Source organism: Chrysochloris asiatica, unplaced genomic scaffold, assembly GCF_000296735.1.
Source record: "Chrysochloris asiatica unplaced genomic scaffold, ChrAsi1.0 scaffold00070, whole genome shotgun sequence".
Taxonomy (NCBI): domain Eukaryota; kingdom Metazoa; phylum Chordata; class Mammalia; order Afrosoricida; family Chrysochloridae; genus Chrysochloris; species Chrysochloris asiatica.
Genome location: NW_006408588.1, coordinates 8,750,239 through 8,763,586, shown reverse-complemented (window position 1 = coordinate 8,763,586; position 13,348 = coordinate 8,750,239). Strand labels below are relative to the sequence as shown.

General features: G+C 38.8%; 1 protein-coding gene across 1 annotated transcript in view; it reads right to left on the bottom strand.

Moving 5' to 3' along the window:
- The window catches only part of CEP128 (centrosomal protein 128kDa), a 707,284-nt gene that overhangs the window by 542,647 nt on the left and 151,289 nt on the right, over positions 1–13,348 (bottom strand). The window contains exons 9-10 of the mRNA XM_006864786.1: positions 10,901–10,975; positions 6,945–7,077 (exon numbers count right to left, since the gene is read on the bottom strand). Coding sequence (XP_006864848.1) covers positions 6,945–7,077; positions 10,901–10,975 — 208 coding nt within the window. The remainder of the gene's footprint in view (positions 1–6,944; positions 7,078–10,900; positions 10,976–13,348) is intronic.

Genomic DNA, 13,348 nt, shown 5'->3' with positions numbered 1-13,348 from the left:
TCTTTTTGGATGTGCACATTTATTGTAATAAATTGTCCTCCAGCACTGCTTTTGCCGTGTCCCAAAGATTTTGGTATGTTGCGTTTTCATTCTTGTTTGTTTCTAGAAATTTTCTAAATTCACGTTTAATTTCTTCTATTATCCAGTCACTCTTCAGCAAGGTGTTATTCAGTCTCCATGTATTAAACTTTATTTCCTTGGTCTCCTTATTGTTGATTTCTAATTTTATGGCATTGTGGTTGGAAAAGATGCCTTGCAGTATTTTGATGTTTGTAAATTTATGGAGGCTTTCTTTGTGACCTAACATATGGTCAATTCTGGAGACTGTTCCATGTGCACTGGAAAGAATGTATATTGTATGTTTTTATCTTTGTGTGTAAGCTGTGTCTCTTGCAGGCAGCATACTGAAGGGTCTTGTTTTCTTATACAGTCAGCCACTCTCTGTCTCTTCACTGGGGCATTTAATCCATTGACATACAGTGTATATGATAGATATGAATTAACTGCTGTCATTATGTTAATTTTTTGTGGTGCTGTTTGTTCCTTTGTTCTGCATGCATTCTTGCTTTACATTCATTTTTTTTTGTGCTATGTCGGTTTCTTCTTTGTTTTAATGTTTCCTTGCTCTGCTTGGATCTTTATTTTCATGGTAAGTTGTGCAGTATTAATTTTCTTTAGGGTTACCCTATAGTCTGGTAAGTTTTCCCTGCGTTTAAGACAGTATATTGTATCCTTCCATCTACATGGCTTCCTCACCACCTGGATCTCTGTTACTATATTTTTTCTTTCTATGACAATGTTAACATTTTGATATTTGGTTGGCCTCACAGGTCCTCTAAATTCATTGCTATAATTTTGTTCCATTCTTAACTCTGCTATCTGTCGACCGAGTTCCAGGTGGTGTTGCCATGTCTGTTAATCTCTGGTTGTTGTCTGTTCTTGCTGGTTTTCATTCCAAAGAACTCCTTTTAGGATGTTTTGAAGCGCTGGATTGGCTTTAACAAAATCTCTATCCTGGAATGTTTTGATTGTACCATCATATTTGATTGACAGTTTTATCGGATAGATGACTCTTAGTTAGCAGTTTTTGTTGTTTTTTTTTTTCTTTTATGGTTTTATATATGTCTCCCATTGTCTTCTTGCCTGCATGGTTTCTGCTGAAAAGTCAGAATTTAATCTGATTTGCTTGCCTTTGTAGGTGACACTTCTCTTTTCCCTGGCTGCTTTTAGGATTCTCTCCAAGTCTTTGATTTTGGAAAGCTTGATTATGATATGTCTCAGTGATTTTCTTTTGGGGTCTAGACTTCCTGGGGTTCTTTCAGCTTCTTGAATGTCTATCTTCTCGTGCTTCTAGATGTTAGGAAAATTTTCTTCCAGAAGCTCTTCAACTATCTCTTCTGTGGACTTCTCTGATTCTTCCTGTTCTGGAATGCCAATAATTCTTAAGTTATTATTCTCCATGTTATCCAGCATGAATCTGAGACTCTCTTCATATTTTTAAATCCCTTTTTCTGCTTGCTATTGGATCTTAGCAGTATTGAGAAATTTGTCTTCCAGCTTGCTGGTTCTGGGTTCTATCTCTTCCATTCTGCTCCTTTGCCCTTTCAGTGTATTGTCCATTTCTGATATTTTATTATTAGTCATCTGGACTTCTTTTTGCAGATTTTGGATTGTTTCCAATGCTGCATCTATCTTGTTTGATTGCTCCTGTAGCACTTTCCTGACTTCTTCCTTATTTTCCTTCACCTGTTTTCAAAGCATTGGGATTTTTTTCCATAGTATTGTTATGAATTCCTTCTCAGGCAGACCCAGTGCCTGCTCTTCTATTGGAAAGTCTGTGTCTGCTTCCAGCTCATTTGTCTCAGTTACTTTTTTTCTGTTTTTGGACATGTGTTGATATCTTTGTGTTTTCTTGGACATTTTCAACAATTATGTGAGTTTTTAAAGCTTAAACAGATGTATGTTGCTTTGTTGTTAACCTTGCTGAGCATCTCCTGGGGTGTATGATCTGCAGATAAGCTCCCATTTTCACATGTTATGTCGAGCAGCTTGTTTTGGCTCTTGTCCAGATAGTGGGGTATTACAGGTACGCTTGTCGCTTGGCTATCTGGGCACAGTTACTGTCTCTTCTGGGGTAAGGTAGGGGAAGAAAGTTCCAACCCCTGGAGAAGAGTGAGGCCAAAAGGACCAAAGACAAAAACAATATAAAAGCAGAGACAGAAACCACCAATCAAAAACAAAAATAAAATTGTGACTGACACTGTTCACTGGCCTTTGCTGTGCAAAGAGTCCGGCCTAGGAAAACTATGGGGCAGGTTCACAGGGTCAAAAAGTTACAAGAAGCAGCCTGTGGGTTTCCTCTCTGTGCCGTTGGAAAACTGTGGGTGCAATGCTGGACCCTTTTGGGGGTGTGCTCCTGCTCACCTGAAGGCGTCTGGGTTGAGCAGTGAGGGCACGGTTGGGGTAAAGAGGAGAGGTATGTGAAAAATGAAAAGTGAAAGATGAAAAATTGATCACACGTCTCCCTTCAGACATGCCACTCTGCAGCTTCTAGCACTTGATCCCTGCCTCCTCTGGGCTGTGGCTTCTCCCTCCAGCCTGTGGACTTCTGACTGCTGGCCTCCATGGCTGGATCAATTCAGAAGTCACCGTGTTTGGCTTCTACAGGCAAATTTCTTTTCAATGAGCGCGGGAAACTGGCACCCAGAACCTTGAACAAGACCCAAAGCTCCGCACTTTTTCTGCAGACTGCTCTTCCTCTGCTTTTTCTTGGGTTTTGGCAGAGGAGTTTTCACTGTCTGTCTCTGCTTTCCCCCACTCCCAAAGATTAAGTCCTCCATTATCTTTTAATTATGTTTTTTCATATGTTGTTGTTGTTGTTAAGTGCCGTGGAGTTGGTTCCAACTCATAGAGACCCTGTACAGGGTTTCCAAGGCTGTAAATCTCTATGGGTGCAGAAAGCCTCATCTTTCTCCCATGGAACAGCTGGTAGTTTCAAACTGCTGACCCTGAGGTTAGCAGCCCGATTCTAACCACTATGCTACCAGAGCTCCTTGTTTTTCCATATATACACATACAAATGCACGGAGAGATACATACGCATATGTATACATGTGCCATCAAGTTGATTCTGACTCATAACAACTCTTTGTTTAACAGAACAAAACACTGTCTAATCCTATGCCATCTTGATAAGCACTGGTATACTGGGGTCATTGTTTCCATTACCAGAACAGTCTATCACCCCTTTTGCTGACCTTATTTTATCAATCGTGATGTTCTCTTAAAGCAATTGTTTTTTTCTGGTAATGTTTACAAAACAAGTGAGCTGAAGTCTGATAATTATCATTTCTCAGGAGCATTGTATATGTCTATATAGACATATACTCTATCGTATATGATGAAGCAGGTACCAAAATTGAAGCGTTTAAAACTTAAAATATAAATACCATGAGAAATTTTCTTCCACACCAGAAGAATGTCTCCTATACTCCATTTTGGAAAATACTAGCTATAGACAATGATGTGTCAATATAGGACAGCAGTTACTAAAAGTTCAAACTTTGGCAAGAAAAAGATCTGAGTTTGCTACTTCTCACATGCATGATCTTGGGTGAGTTATTCAATTTCTTTGCTCATTAGCTTTTTTAAAAAATCATTAAAATGGAATAAGAACAGTACCCTTCTCCTAGAGTAGTTATAAGAATTAAAGGAGATAATGGAAAAGGATTAACATAATGCCTGGTAAGTAGTAAGAACTCAATAAACTATAATGAGAGGTTTTAACCAAGAGAATAACATGGTCACTTTGTGTTTTAGAAAAGTACCCTTTTGAAGCAGTATGGCAGATAGAATATAGAGGAGCCAGAATACGCAGTGCAAAGCACGTTAAAACGAATGTACAGGTGAGCTGAAGCACACCAAACTGAGAAGTAGAAATAAGAAGAAAGAGAATGATACAAAATCACATAATATCAGCATCTATAAATAGGCAGGATACAGGGACTAATTAGGTGGAAAGAAGAAGGACAAATTTTAGATGTTCATCATGTTGTTCTGTTTTTGGTATCTGGATGGAGGATGATACCATCAGCTGAAACACGAATGAAAAGCAGGTTTTGAAGGGAAGATGAGTTCATCTTTTAGAGGGATGAATGAGCAGTATGTGGGACCACCTATGTAGAAGTCTACTAAGCTGCAGCATCTGACAGTTCACAGTTGAGTAGAGAGAGAGAGAGAGAGAATACTGTGAACATAAGATTAAATAGCAAGCCCTACGAGAAGTACTAAGAGAAGATGCATGAAGAGGATACCAGGCAACACCAGCATTTCAAGGACAAACTGTGAGCACAGAGAAAAAATGCCAATAACAAGAATGAAAACAACTACAGCACAGGGATCATGAAAGAGTGGCAGCACTGAAGTCAAAGGAAGTCTTTCAAGAAAAAAGAGGAAATAACCAGGGATCATTAAGATAAATAATGGAAAAATTCGGTTGAGTTTGGCTGAGTTCAGAAGCAATCATGGAAGCCATTTTTCAGTTGGCAAAGGAAATAAACAGCATCTGGAATGTGACAATGAATGTGATTTCTTATGTAGGATTGTTCTTAAATAATACAAGTATTCTGTAAACATGAAAACAATTTAGAACTGTTGAAAAAAGAAGGTGAAGAAGTCCATTAGCACACTGAAAAAGAACTTTCAAAGACACTTGTTTAAAGCTCGATCAGTTGTAAAGAAAAGTGAGATTCTTCTAGTCTTCAAAAGTTTATATCAAAATAATTAGATTTTGTGAGACATCAAAACATGTAAGAAATGTGTCACTGATGTCTTTTTCAAACAAAATGAGAGTTCTCATGAACATCTTGTTGGAAATTGGAAGAATAATCTAAAAGTTTAAGATTTTATTTTTCAAAAATATATGAGAACTATATTAATCATATGATATTTAATTCCAATATGAAAGTTAAGTGACTTTAATGGAATATAAATATATTAGGATAACGATGTCAGAATTAGCCACCTATTACAGATTTCCTCCACCGTTTGTCTGTCACTTTGTTGTACTACGGAGGCTTGCATGCTGTGGTGCTAGAAGCTATGCCACCAGTGTAGCTTTAAATACAAGCAGGGTCACGCATCGTGGACAGACAGGTTTTAGCAAGACTTCCAGACTAAGGCAGACTAGAAAGAAGAAGAGGCAGACTATTTCTTAATGGTTAGCCACTAAGAACCTTGTAAGTAGCAGTGGAACATTGCCAGTGCAGGATTGGGCAGTGTTTCGTTCTGCTGTGCATAGGGTTGCTATGAGTTGCAATTGACTTAGTGGCACTTAACAGCAACAAAGATTTTCTGGTAATACGGAAATTCTAGGTTAAACAAAGGTAACGGTACATAAAATTGCTTCCAACAGTTTCACCAATAATTTGGACATGTGAGTAAGAAACCTCATTATTCAAATAATTTTTCAAATTGAGCAATCTGAGCTAGCATATTAGACACCATAATAAATCTGAACTTCAAAAAAGTACATACAGAGCAGGTGGTCTAACATTTGCAAACAAAAAGCGTTCCCATATAAGAAAAAGCAAGCCAAACTGTTCAAAAATTCAAGACCGCCAGAGATGGAGGTAGAGACGATGACATGGAGAGATGGAACAACTGGAGATTCTGGACTCTTGGAGGGAGAGGAGCTGTGTGTTGACAGCCAGGGGGCAGGCTTGTGGGGTGTATCTTTTGGCTGTTTGATGATGCATGCAGGGAATTGCAATCATTGTAATGAAGTGAAATAAGATAGGATGAATGTAAAGCTACAGTTCTCCCATGTAAACTATCATATAATTCAAAATAAAAACTTTAACAACAACAACAAAAATTCATGCCCACATCTAGGAGGTGATCAATTTTTGCCACTAATCTCCAAGAGTTCTGGTGTGGCTTTGTGGATTAATGCGCCAGACTGTAAAGTTGGTTTGAAATGCAAGGTCGGCAGTAGGAAAACCTATATAGGGTTGCTATGAGTCGGAACCAACTCAACTGCACTACACAACAACAACAATCTCCAGAAGAGCCCTAGTGTGGCACTGTAGGATAGGCACTGGACTGCTAACTGCAAGGCTAGCAATTTAAAGTCACCAACTATTCTTGGAAACTCTATACAGGATCACTGAGTCAGAACTGACTCAACAACACACAACAAAAACAATCTCCAGATAACAAAACACACAGGTTCTTAATTATGATTGCTCATATATATTGAAAATGAGAATAAAACAAAGGGAGAAAAACCAGACGTACTTATGACTAAAGTACAAGGACAAACACACACACAGCAACACACACATGTAGTTATAGATATGAGTTGGAAGCTGGGGGAAAAAATGCACTATTGAATTAGGGGGTTCTTTCTAAGGAAAGGTCCAATGAGACAAACAGGTTTGACATCTGAAATGGCTTTAGAAGTCAGGCAAAGAAGTTATCAAGAGTGAATGCTAGATTGTTTCACCTGTTGGAAAATCATACTGTAGATCCAGAAACATATGATGACACTGTTGCTGTTAAGTGCTGTCAAGTCGGTTCTGGCTCATAGAGACCCAGTATAGGGTTTCCAAGGAGTGACTGGTGAGTGTGAACCATCCTGTGCTTATCCTACAGCACTACACCAGAAGTCAACCGCAACACCGAATAAAGGCACTACAAGGCCAGTTGCAATCAGGTTAATTCCATCTAGCTCAGGGTGACTCTACATGTGTCAGAGTAGAACTGTGCTCCATAGGGTTTTTAATGGCTGACTTTTCAGATTAAAATCACCACACTTTCCTTCTGAGGACTCAAACTGATCACCTTTTGGTTAGTAACCCAAACATATTAACAATGTTTACCTCCAAGGACTTCATTTTCTAAAAACAAAAAAAAACCTCCAAATTTACAAATCAGAATTTTACCTCTCCTAAACCTTCGGTCATCTACTTGTTCATCCTGAGGGTTTGACTGTTGCTGGGAAATCTGAGATACTTGATGTTGTAAACCTTTTCGATCACCTTCTGCTTTTATCAGTTGTGTACGCAGTTCTTCTATCTAAATACAAAATGCCAAAAAGGAAACTGTTATCCTTCTTCAAAAGCATGTAATTTGCTGATGGTATTATACAAATGGCATAGATGCAGCAATGGCTGACCTCTTCTGACTTCACCAGGGGAAAGAAGAATCAAACTCATCAACCCAAGGCTGAAGTCCCAGGATGCTGAGGTCAGACATGTCTTACCCTCCAACCTTCTTTACCATTTCAGACACCAATCATTCTTCGCACAGCACTCTCTACCTCTCTGCTAGGTTTGATAATTTCTTGTAGTGGTCACACAGAACTCAGACAATATTCACAATTATGGAAATTATTAGGGGAGTTAACAGAATACAAATTCAGGATCAGAAATATTCAGGATACAGTTCTTCTGGTTAGGAGTACCTCTTCTCAGTCATGCCAACAGGCTGGCCCGCAGCCTCTGCCCTGGCTACTAAGCCCTTTTAGTCTTGATGATGAATGCCCAAAGGGCACTCCACTCCCCTCCACCATAAGCCTCAGCCTGAAGGACTCAGGTCCAAGTCTGTGGGTCAGCAAACCTAGCTGCCCTGATTAGGTCCCTGAAGGCAACCCAGTGGATAAGCAAGCCTCCAGACCAAAGGCACTCAGCTGTCTCACTGGGCCAGCAAGACTGCAGCTGTGTCTCATGCTCTTTGTGCTGTAATGTCTGCTGCCAAAGTTTCTCTACCACTTCTCCAGTGTCACAGCTGTGTTTCCTGGATTGAGGAAACTTAGGGCACAGGGACCTTGGGGCTCAGTCCTGGTTCTTCTTTCTTGATGGTAGTGAAATGCTTCTCTGTTCCTGCTTCTGAAATGGTTCATTCTATATCCACAAGATGGCACAACTGATCAATAACCACATTTCAGTTCCAAGTTATTACAATCACAATTAATCCTTTTTAACAGTCACAGAAAACGGAATCATATAATCCTATCAGCATCTTGCCCTCATTCGCTTACTAGACTCATCATAAAAAGAGGAAATGCATACAATCTGCAAGGTACCATCCACTCATTTGGTAAGAGTTCCAGTGATGATGACTAGAAGAGCATCACAGGTATCATAACCAGATATTCACTTGAGGTGCAGAAATTGGATTTATAAAGATAATGACAATAAAATGCAATAATAAAAAAATAAAAACAAACATAAGTATTCAACTTATGTCTAGACTGACTTACAATGGAGAAGTGGAAATGGAATCCTACCATAAGTCAGAGACTGCCTATAGTTGGTAAACTGAAGTAAAAGGATCATGATATGGATTTTTTTCTGGTATCAAAGTTATTTACAAAATAAATAAGTAGTTAATGCTGTTGAAAATTAAGAGCTCCTTGAGGTAGGGAACTGTGTATTCATTTTAGTATTCCTAGAGATGGAGTCCTGGTGTGGCGCTATGGGTTAATGCGCTAGACTGCAAAGTCAGTTTGAACTGCAAGGTTGGTGGTTCAAGCTCACCAGTCGCTCCTTAGAAACCCTCTAGAGGGTTGCTATGGGTTGGAACCGACTGAACCGACTCGATGGCATTTAACACCATTAACAACAGAGATGAGCTTATCGCCTAGCATGTAGTCAGTAATTCCCTAATGATTGATAAACAAACTTGTTGTGGTTGTTGGGTGCCTTTGAGTCAATTCCCACTTACAGCAACACTATGCAAAAAAAGAAGGAAATGCTGACTGGTCAGTGCTGTGCTTTCCCGACAACTGCAATGCTTGAGGCTACTGTGTTAATCCATTAAGTTGAGGGTTTTCCTCATTTCCACTAACCCTCCACTTTACCAAGCATAATGTCCTTTTCCACAAACTGGGCATTCCTGACAACATATCCAAATTATGTGATAAAATGTAGCCATCCTCATTCCATAGGTTCATCTAGCCACACTTCTTCCAAGACAGTTGTTTCAACTTCTGGTCATTGTTGTTAGGTACCATCAAGTTGGTTCTGACTCATAAGAACCTTATAAACATCAGAACAAAACACTGCCTGATTCTGAGCCACTGTTACAGTTTTGCATGTGAGGACATTGATTTTGCGACTGATTCAATCTATCTCAGTGGAGGTCTTCCTCTTTTTCGGTCACCCTCCACTTCACCAAGCATGAAATCCTTCTCCAGGAATAGGTTCCTCATGATAACATGTCCAAAGTATATCAGACAAACTCTCACCACCCTCACTTCTAAGGAGGATTCTGGCTGTACTTGTTTCAACACAGATTTGTTTGTTTTTAAGGCAGTCCATGGGTCATTCAACATTCTTCTCTAACATCATAATTTAAATGCATCAACTCTTCTATAGTCTTCCTTATTCATTGCCCAACTTTCACATGCATATGAAGTTACTGAAAATATCAAGACTGTGATCAGGGTTAATCCTTAAAATGATATATTTGTTCTCTACACTTTAAAGGGAGTCCTGGTGTGGTCCTCTGGGTTAATGCACCAGACTGCAAAGCCACTGGAACTGCATGCTCAAGTTCAAGCTCACCAGCTACTCCTCGGAAACCCTATACAGGGTCGCTAAGGGTCGGAATCGACTAGATGGCACTTAATAAAAACAACACTTTAAAGAGTCCTGTGTAGCAGATTTGCCTAGTACATGAGGTCATTTGATTCCTTGACTGCTGTCTCCTTGATAGTGGATCCAAGAAAAATGAAGTCTTTGACAACTTCAATCTTTTCTCCATTTATCACGATGCTGTTTATTGGTCCAGTTTCCAGGATTTTTGTTTTCTTTATATTGAGGTGCAACCTATACTGAAAGTTGCAGTCTTCCATCTTTATCAGCAAGTATTTTAAATGCATAACAACTTCCATTTTTTCCCCATTTATCATGATACACAATGTTACCAAGTTAGCTGTGGCAAAAAGATTCAGCTAAAGTCACAATGACAACCTGAATACTGAAATTAGAGAATATGCATCAAAGTTAAAAAAAAAAAACCTAATAGAATTGAATACAACCATAAGCACCATAAAGGGAAGCCTGAACTCTGCCCAAAGTAATTCCATGTGACCTCTAGCTACAGAAAAAAGCCAGTGGACATTTAGTTTAAATGTTCTGTAAAACAGGTGATACACTTTATTTCCAGCACCAACTGTCCAATGGTAATACTCCTGAACATCTACGAGGTCTGACACCTTTGCCTAGCAAACATATTATGTAATGAGTTATGTAACAAACACCTCAAAACAGAGGAAGGTACATTTGCAATTTACATTATACATAGGCAGAAAAGCAGTTACAGACTCACATGCCCTTATCAAGTGCATATGAGAAGGCTATTTCAAATTACTGAACTTTAAATATCAGAAGTACCAAACTCCTATTATGGACTAATGGGCTGCAAAATGTTATGTTTAAAATTAAGCCTTATCTTTAGTTAAATGGGGGTAGGTGGCATCTTGAAAACATGAATATAGGAAAACGATGCATTCAAAGTAACTTGTCCATGGAAAAGTTGGTTATATGGATTTTTCATTCCTCCTCCACTCCAGTGCCCCTGGAATAAAATTAAGCTCCTGGGGAAATTTTACTTCTACGCTGCCCATGCTAAGAGAGATAAGTAGGAAGTTGGAGAAATAACTGGCAAGAAACATTGTCACAGTGGGAACTTAGATCTGAGTTTTCTAATAGTTTTCTCTGAATCCTCCTTAAAAAGAGTTCCACCTTTTGCTTATGTATGCAAATGTACATTCATTAGGGAAACATTTTTCTAGATATACTTATTTTTTTTCTCTTACATAAAGGCATTTACTAAAGGAGATTCCATCTTGATTTAATGTAAAGGCCTAATTTTAGAGTTTCCGTAGACTTACCTGATGCATAAGTGTTTCTCGGCTGCCTTCTGACTGATTCAGTAACCTTCGAGACAGTTCCAGCTCCTGTTCAAGCTAGGAAATAAAGAAAGCTGCTTACACATCCAATGGTCCAGAAGACAATTAAATGTCCATAAGCAAAGTTTAAGAGAAAAAAGTAGAAAAGCTTTCAGAAACCATTTAAAAATAATATTCAAGGATAAATGTATTGCTATAAACATGTTAATATAACATCAAAATATTACGTATTACACACACAAAATGAAGTAGACTAGACGACAGGCTCCTGTATATGTCTCTTCTCGTGTCTTTATTTTGTCATTTCTAACATAAGGATTTTGTATTTAACATTCTCTAAGGTTCTTTCCAAGGATTGTTGTGAAGTGCCATTAAGTCGGTTCTCTTAGTGACCCAGTAAAGGGTTTCCAAGGAGCATTTGGTTGATCTGAACCAGCAACCTTGTGGTTCATAGTACAGGGTTTATCTTACAATGATATACCGGAGTCCCTGTAAAGATTTCTTGTGCAAATTCATGCTACTACCTATATCAAGATACAGAATTTTTCAAAATCAACATTAGTCTCCTGTATGTAGCCCCCTTGATAGCCACAACCACAACATGTACAATTTTACATCACTAGAATATATATGGAGTCCTCGTGTAATGCTACACAAAAACACTGGACTGCTAACCATAGTCAGTGGTTCAAACCTCCAGCCTCTCCTTGGAAACCTTACATCACTTTGCTATGAGTCGAAACAGAATTGAGTCAATTCTGACCCATAGCTACCCTTTGTACAACAGAATGGAATACCACCTGGAACTCAGCATCCTCAATTGCTACGCTTGAGGCCATTGCTGCTGCCACTGTACCAATCCATCTTATTGAAGGCTTCTTTCTTTTTCACTGACCCTCCACTTCACCAAGCATGATGTACTTACCCAGGGACTTGTCCATCCTAATAATATGTCTGAAGCATGAGAGATGAAGTCTGGCCATCTTGGCTATTAAGGAGAATTCTGGCTGTATTTTTTAAAACTTAGAGTTGTTTTTTCTTATGGTGTTCCAAGGCACCTGTAATATTCTCCTCCAACAATGCAACTCAAGTTCATCAATGAATAAGTGTTTCTTATTCACTATCCAACTTCCGCAAGGAGCTCTGGTAGCATAGTGGTTATGAATTGGGCTGCTAATCTCAAGGTCGGCAGTTTGAAACTACCAGCCTTTCCATGGGAGAAAGATGAGGTTTTCTGCTCCCGTAAAGATTTACAGCCTCGGAATCCCTGTACAGGGTCACTACGAGTCAGAACCAACTCCACGGTACTTAACAACAACAATAACACCCAATTTCCGCATAAATATGACACTACTGAAAACACCGTGGCTTGGGTCAGGCACACCTTATTCCTCAAACTGACTTCTGCTCTTCAATTCTTTAAAGAGGTTTTGTGCAGCAGATTTACTTAATGCAAACTGCCATTTGACTTCTGACTGATGCTTGCATAAGTGATGATGATGAATACAAGCAAAACAAGGTCTTTGACAACTTTAACCTTTTTTCAATTTATCAGGATGCGATTTACTGCTTCAGTGGTAAGGATTTTTGTTTTCTTTATACTGAGGTGGCAACTCATACCGAGGGCAGTGGTCTCTGATCTTCATCCGTAAGTATTTTAAGTACTCTTCGCTTTCAGCAAACAAACTTGTAACATCTTCATATTGGTTTTTCAACTTGAAAATATACAACTTGGTGCACACCTTTCCTGATTTTAAGCCATTCAGTGTCCCCTTGTTCTACTGGAACAACTGCCTCTCGGTCTAGGTACAGGTTCCTCATGAGCACAATTAAGTCTTCCAGAATACTCATTCCTCCAATGTTGCACATAGCTTGTCATGATCCATTTTTAAGTTGTGTTGTTTCTCTTTATCTTGTAGAGGTGTTGCAGTTTTCTATTAATTTTACAGAATAGTCCCTTTTCTGATATGTCATCATAAAATCATTTCACCAGTCTTTGGGTTCCCTTTTTGGCAGAATCCTTTGATACGGATAAGTGTCTAAATGTAAGGAGGTCCCAGTTACCTATTTTCTCTTCTACTGTTTTTATGTGTTTTTGTACAGTGTGATATTGTATTTATGCTACATATTAGAGCCAAGTTTTTCTTAATTTATCATTACTAAATATTCAGTTATATATATTTGATTGCACCTTTGCTAAGAAAATAAATGGCAGATTGAAAACTAAAAGTAAAGTACATGTGGCATCACAGAACTCATAGACATAAAAAAATTATTTTCTCTGACTTGTTCTCCTGTTTTTATGGAGAATTACAGAAGAAATCACACTTCAAGATGGATTGAGGAGAACAAACAAGATGGTGGATCAGGTGAACGTGTAGCAAAGAGCTCCGCCAACAACAACACAGAATACCCGACCAAGCAGGCTCA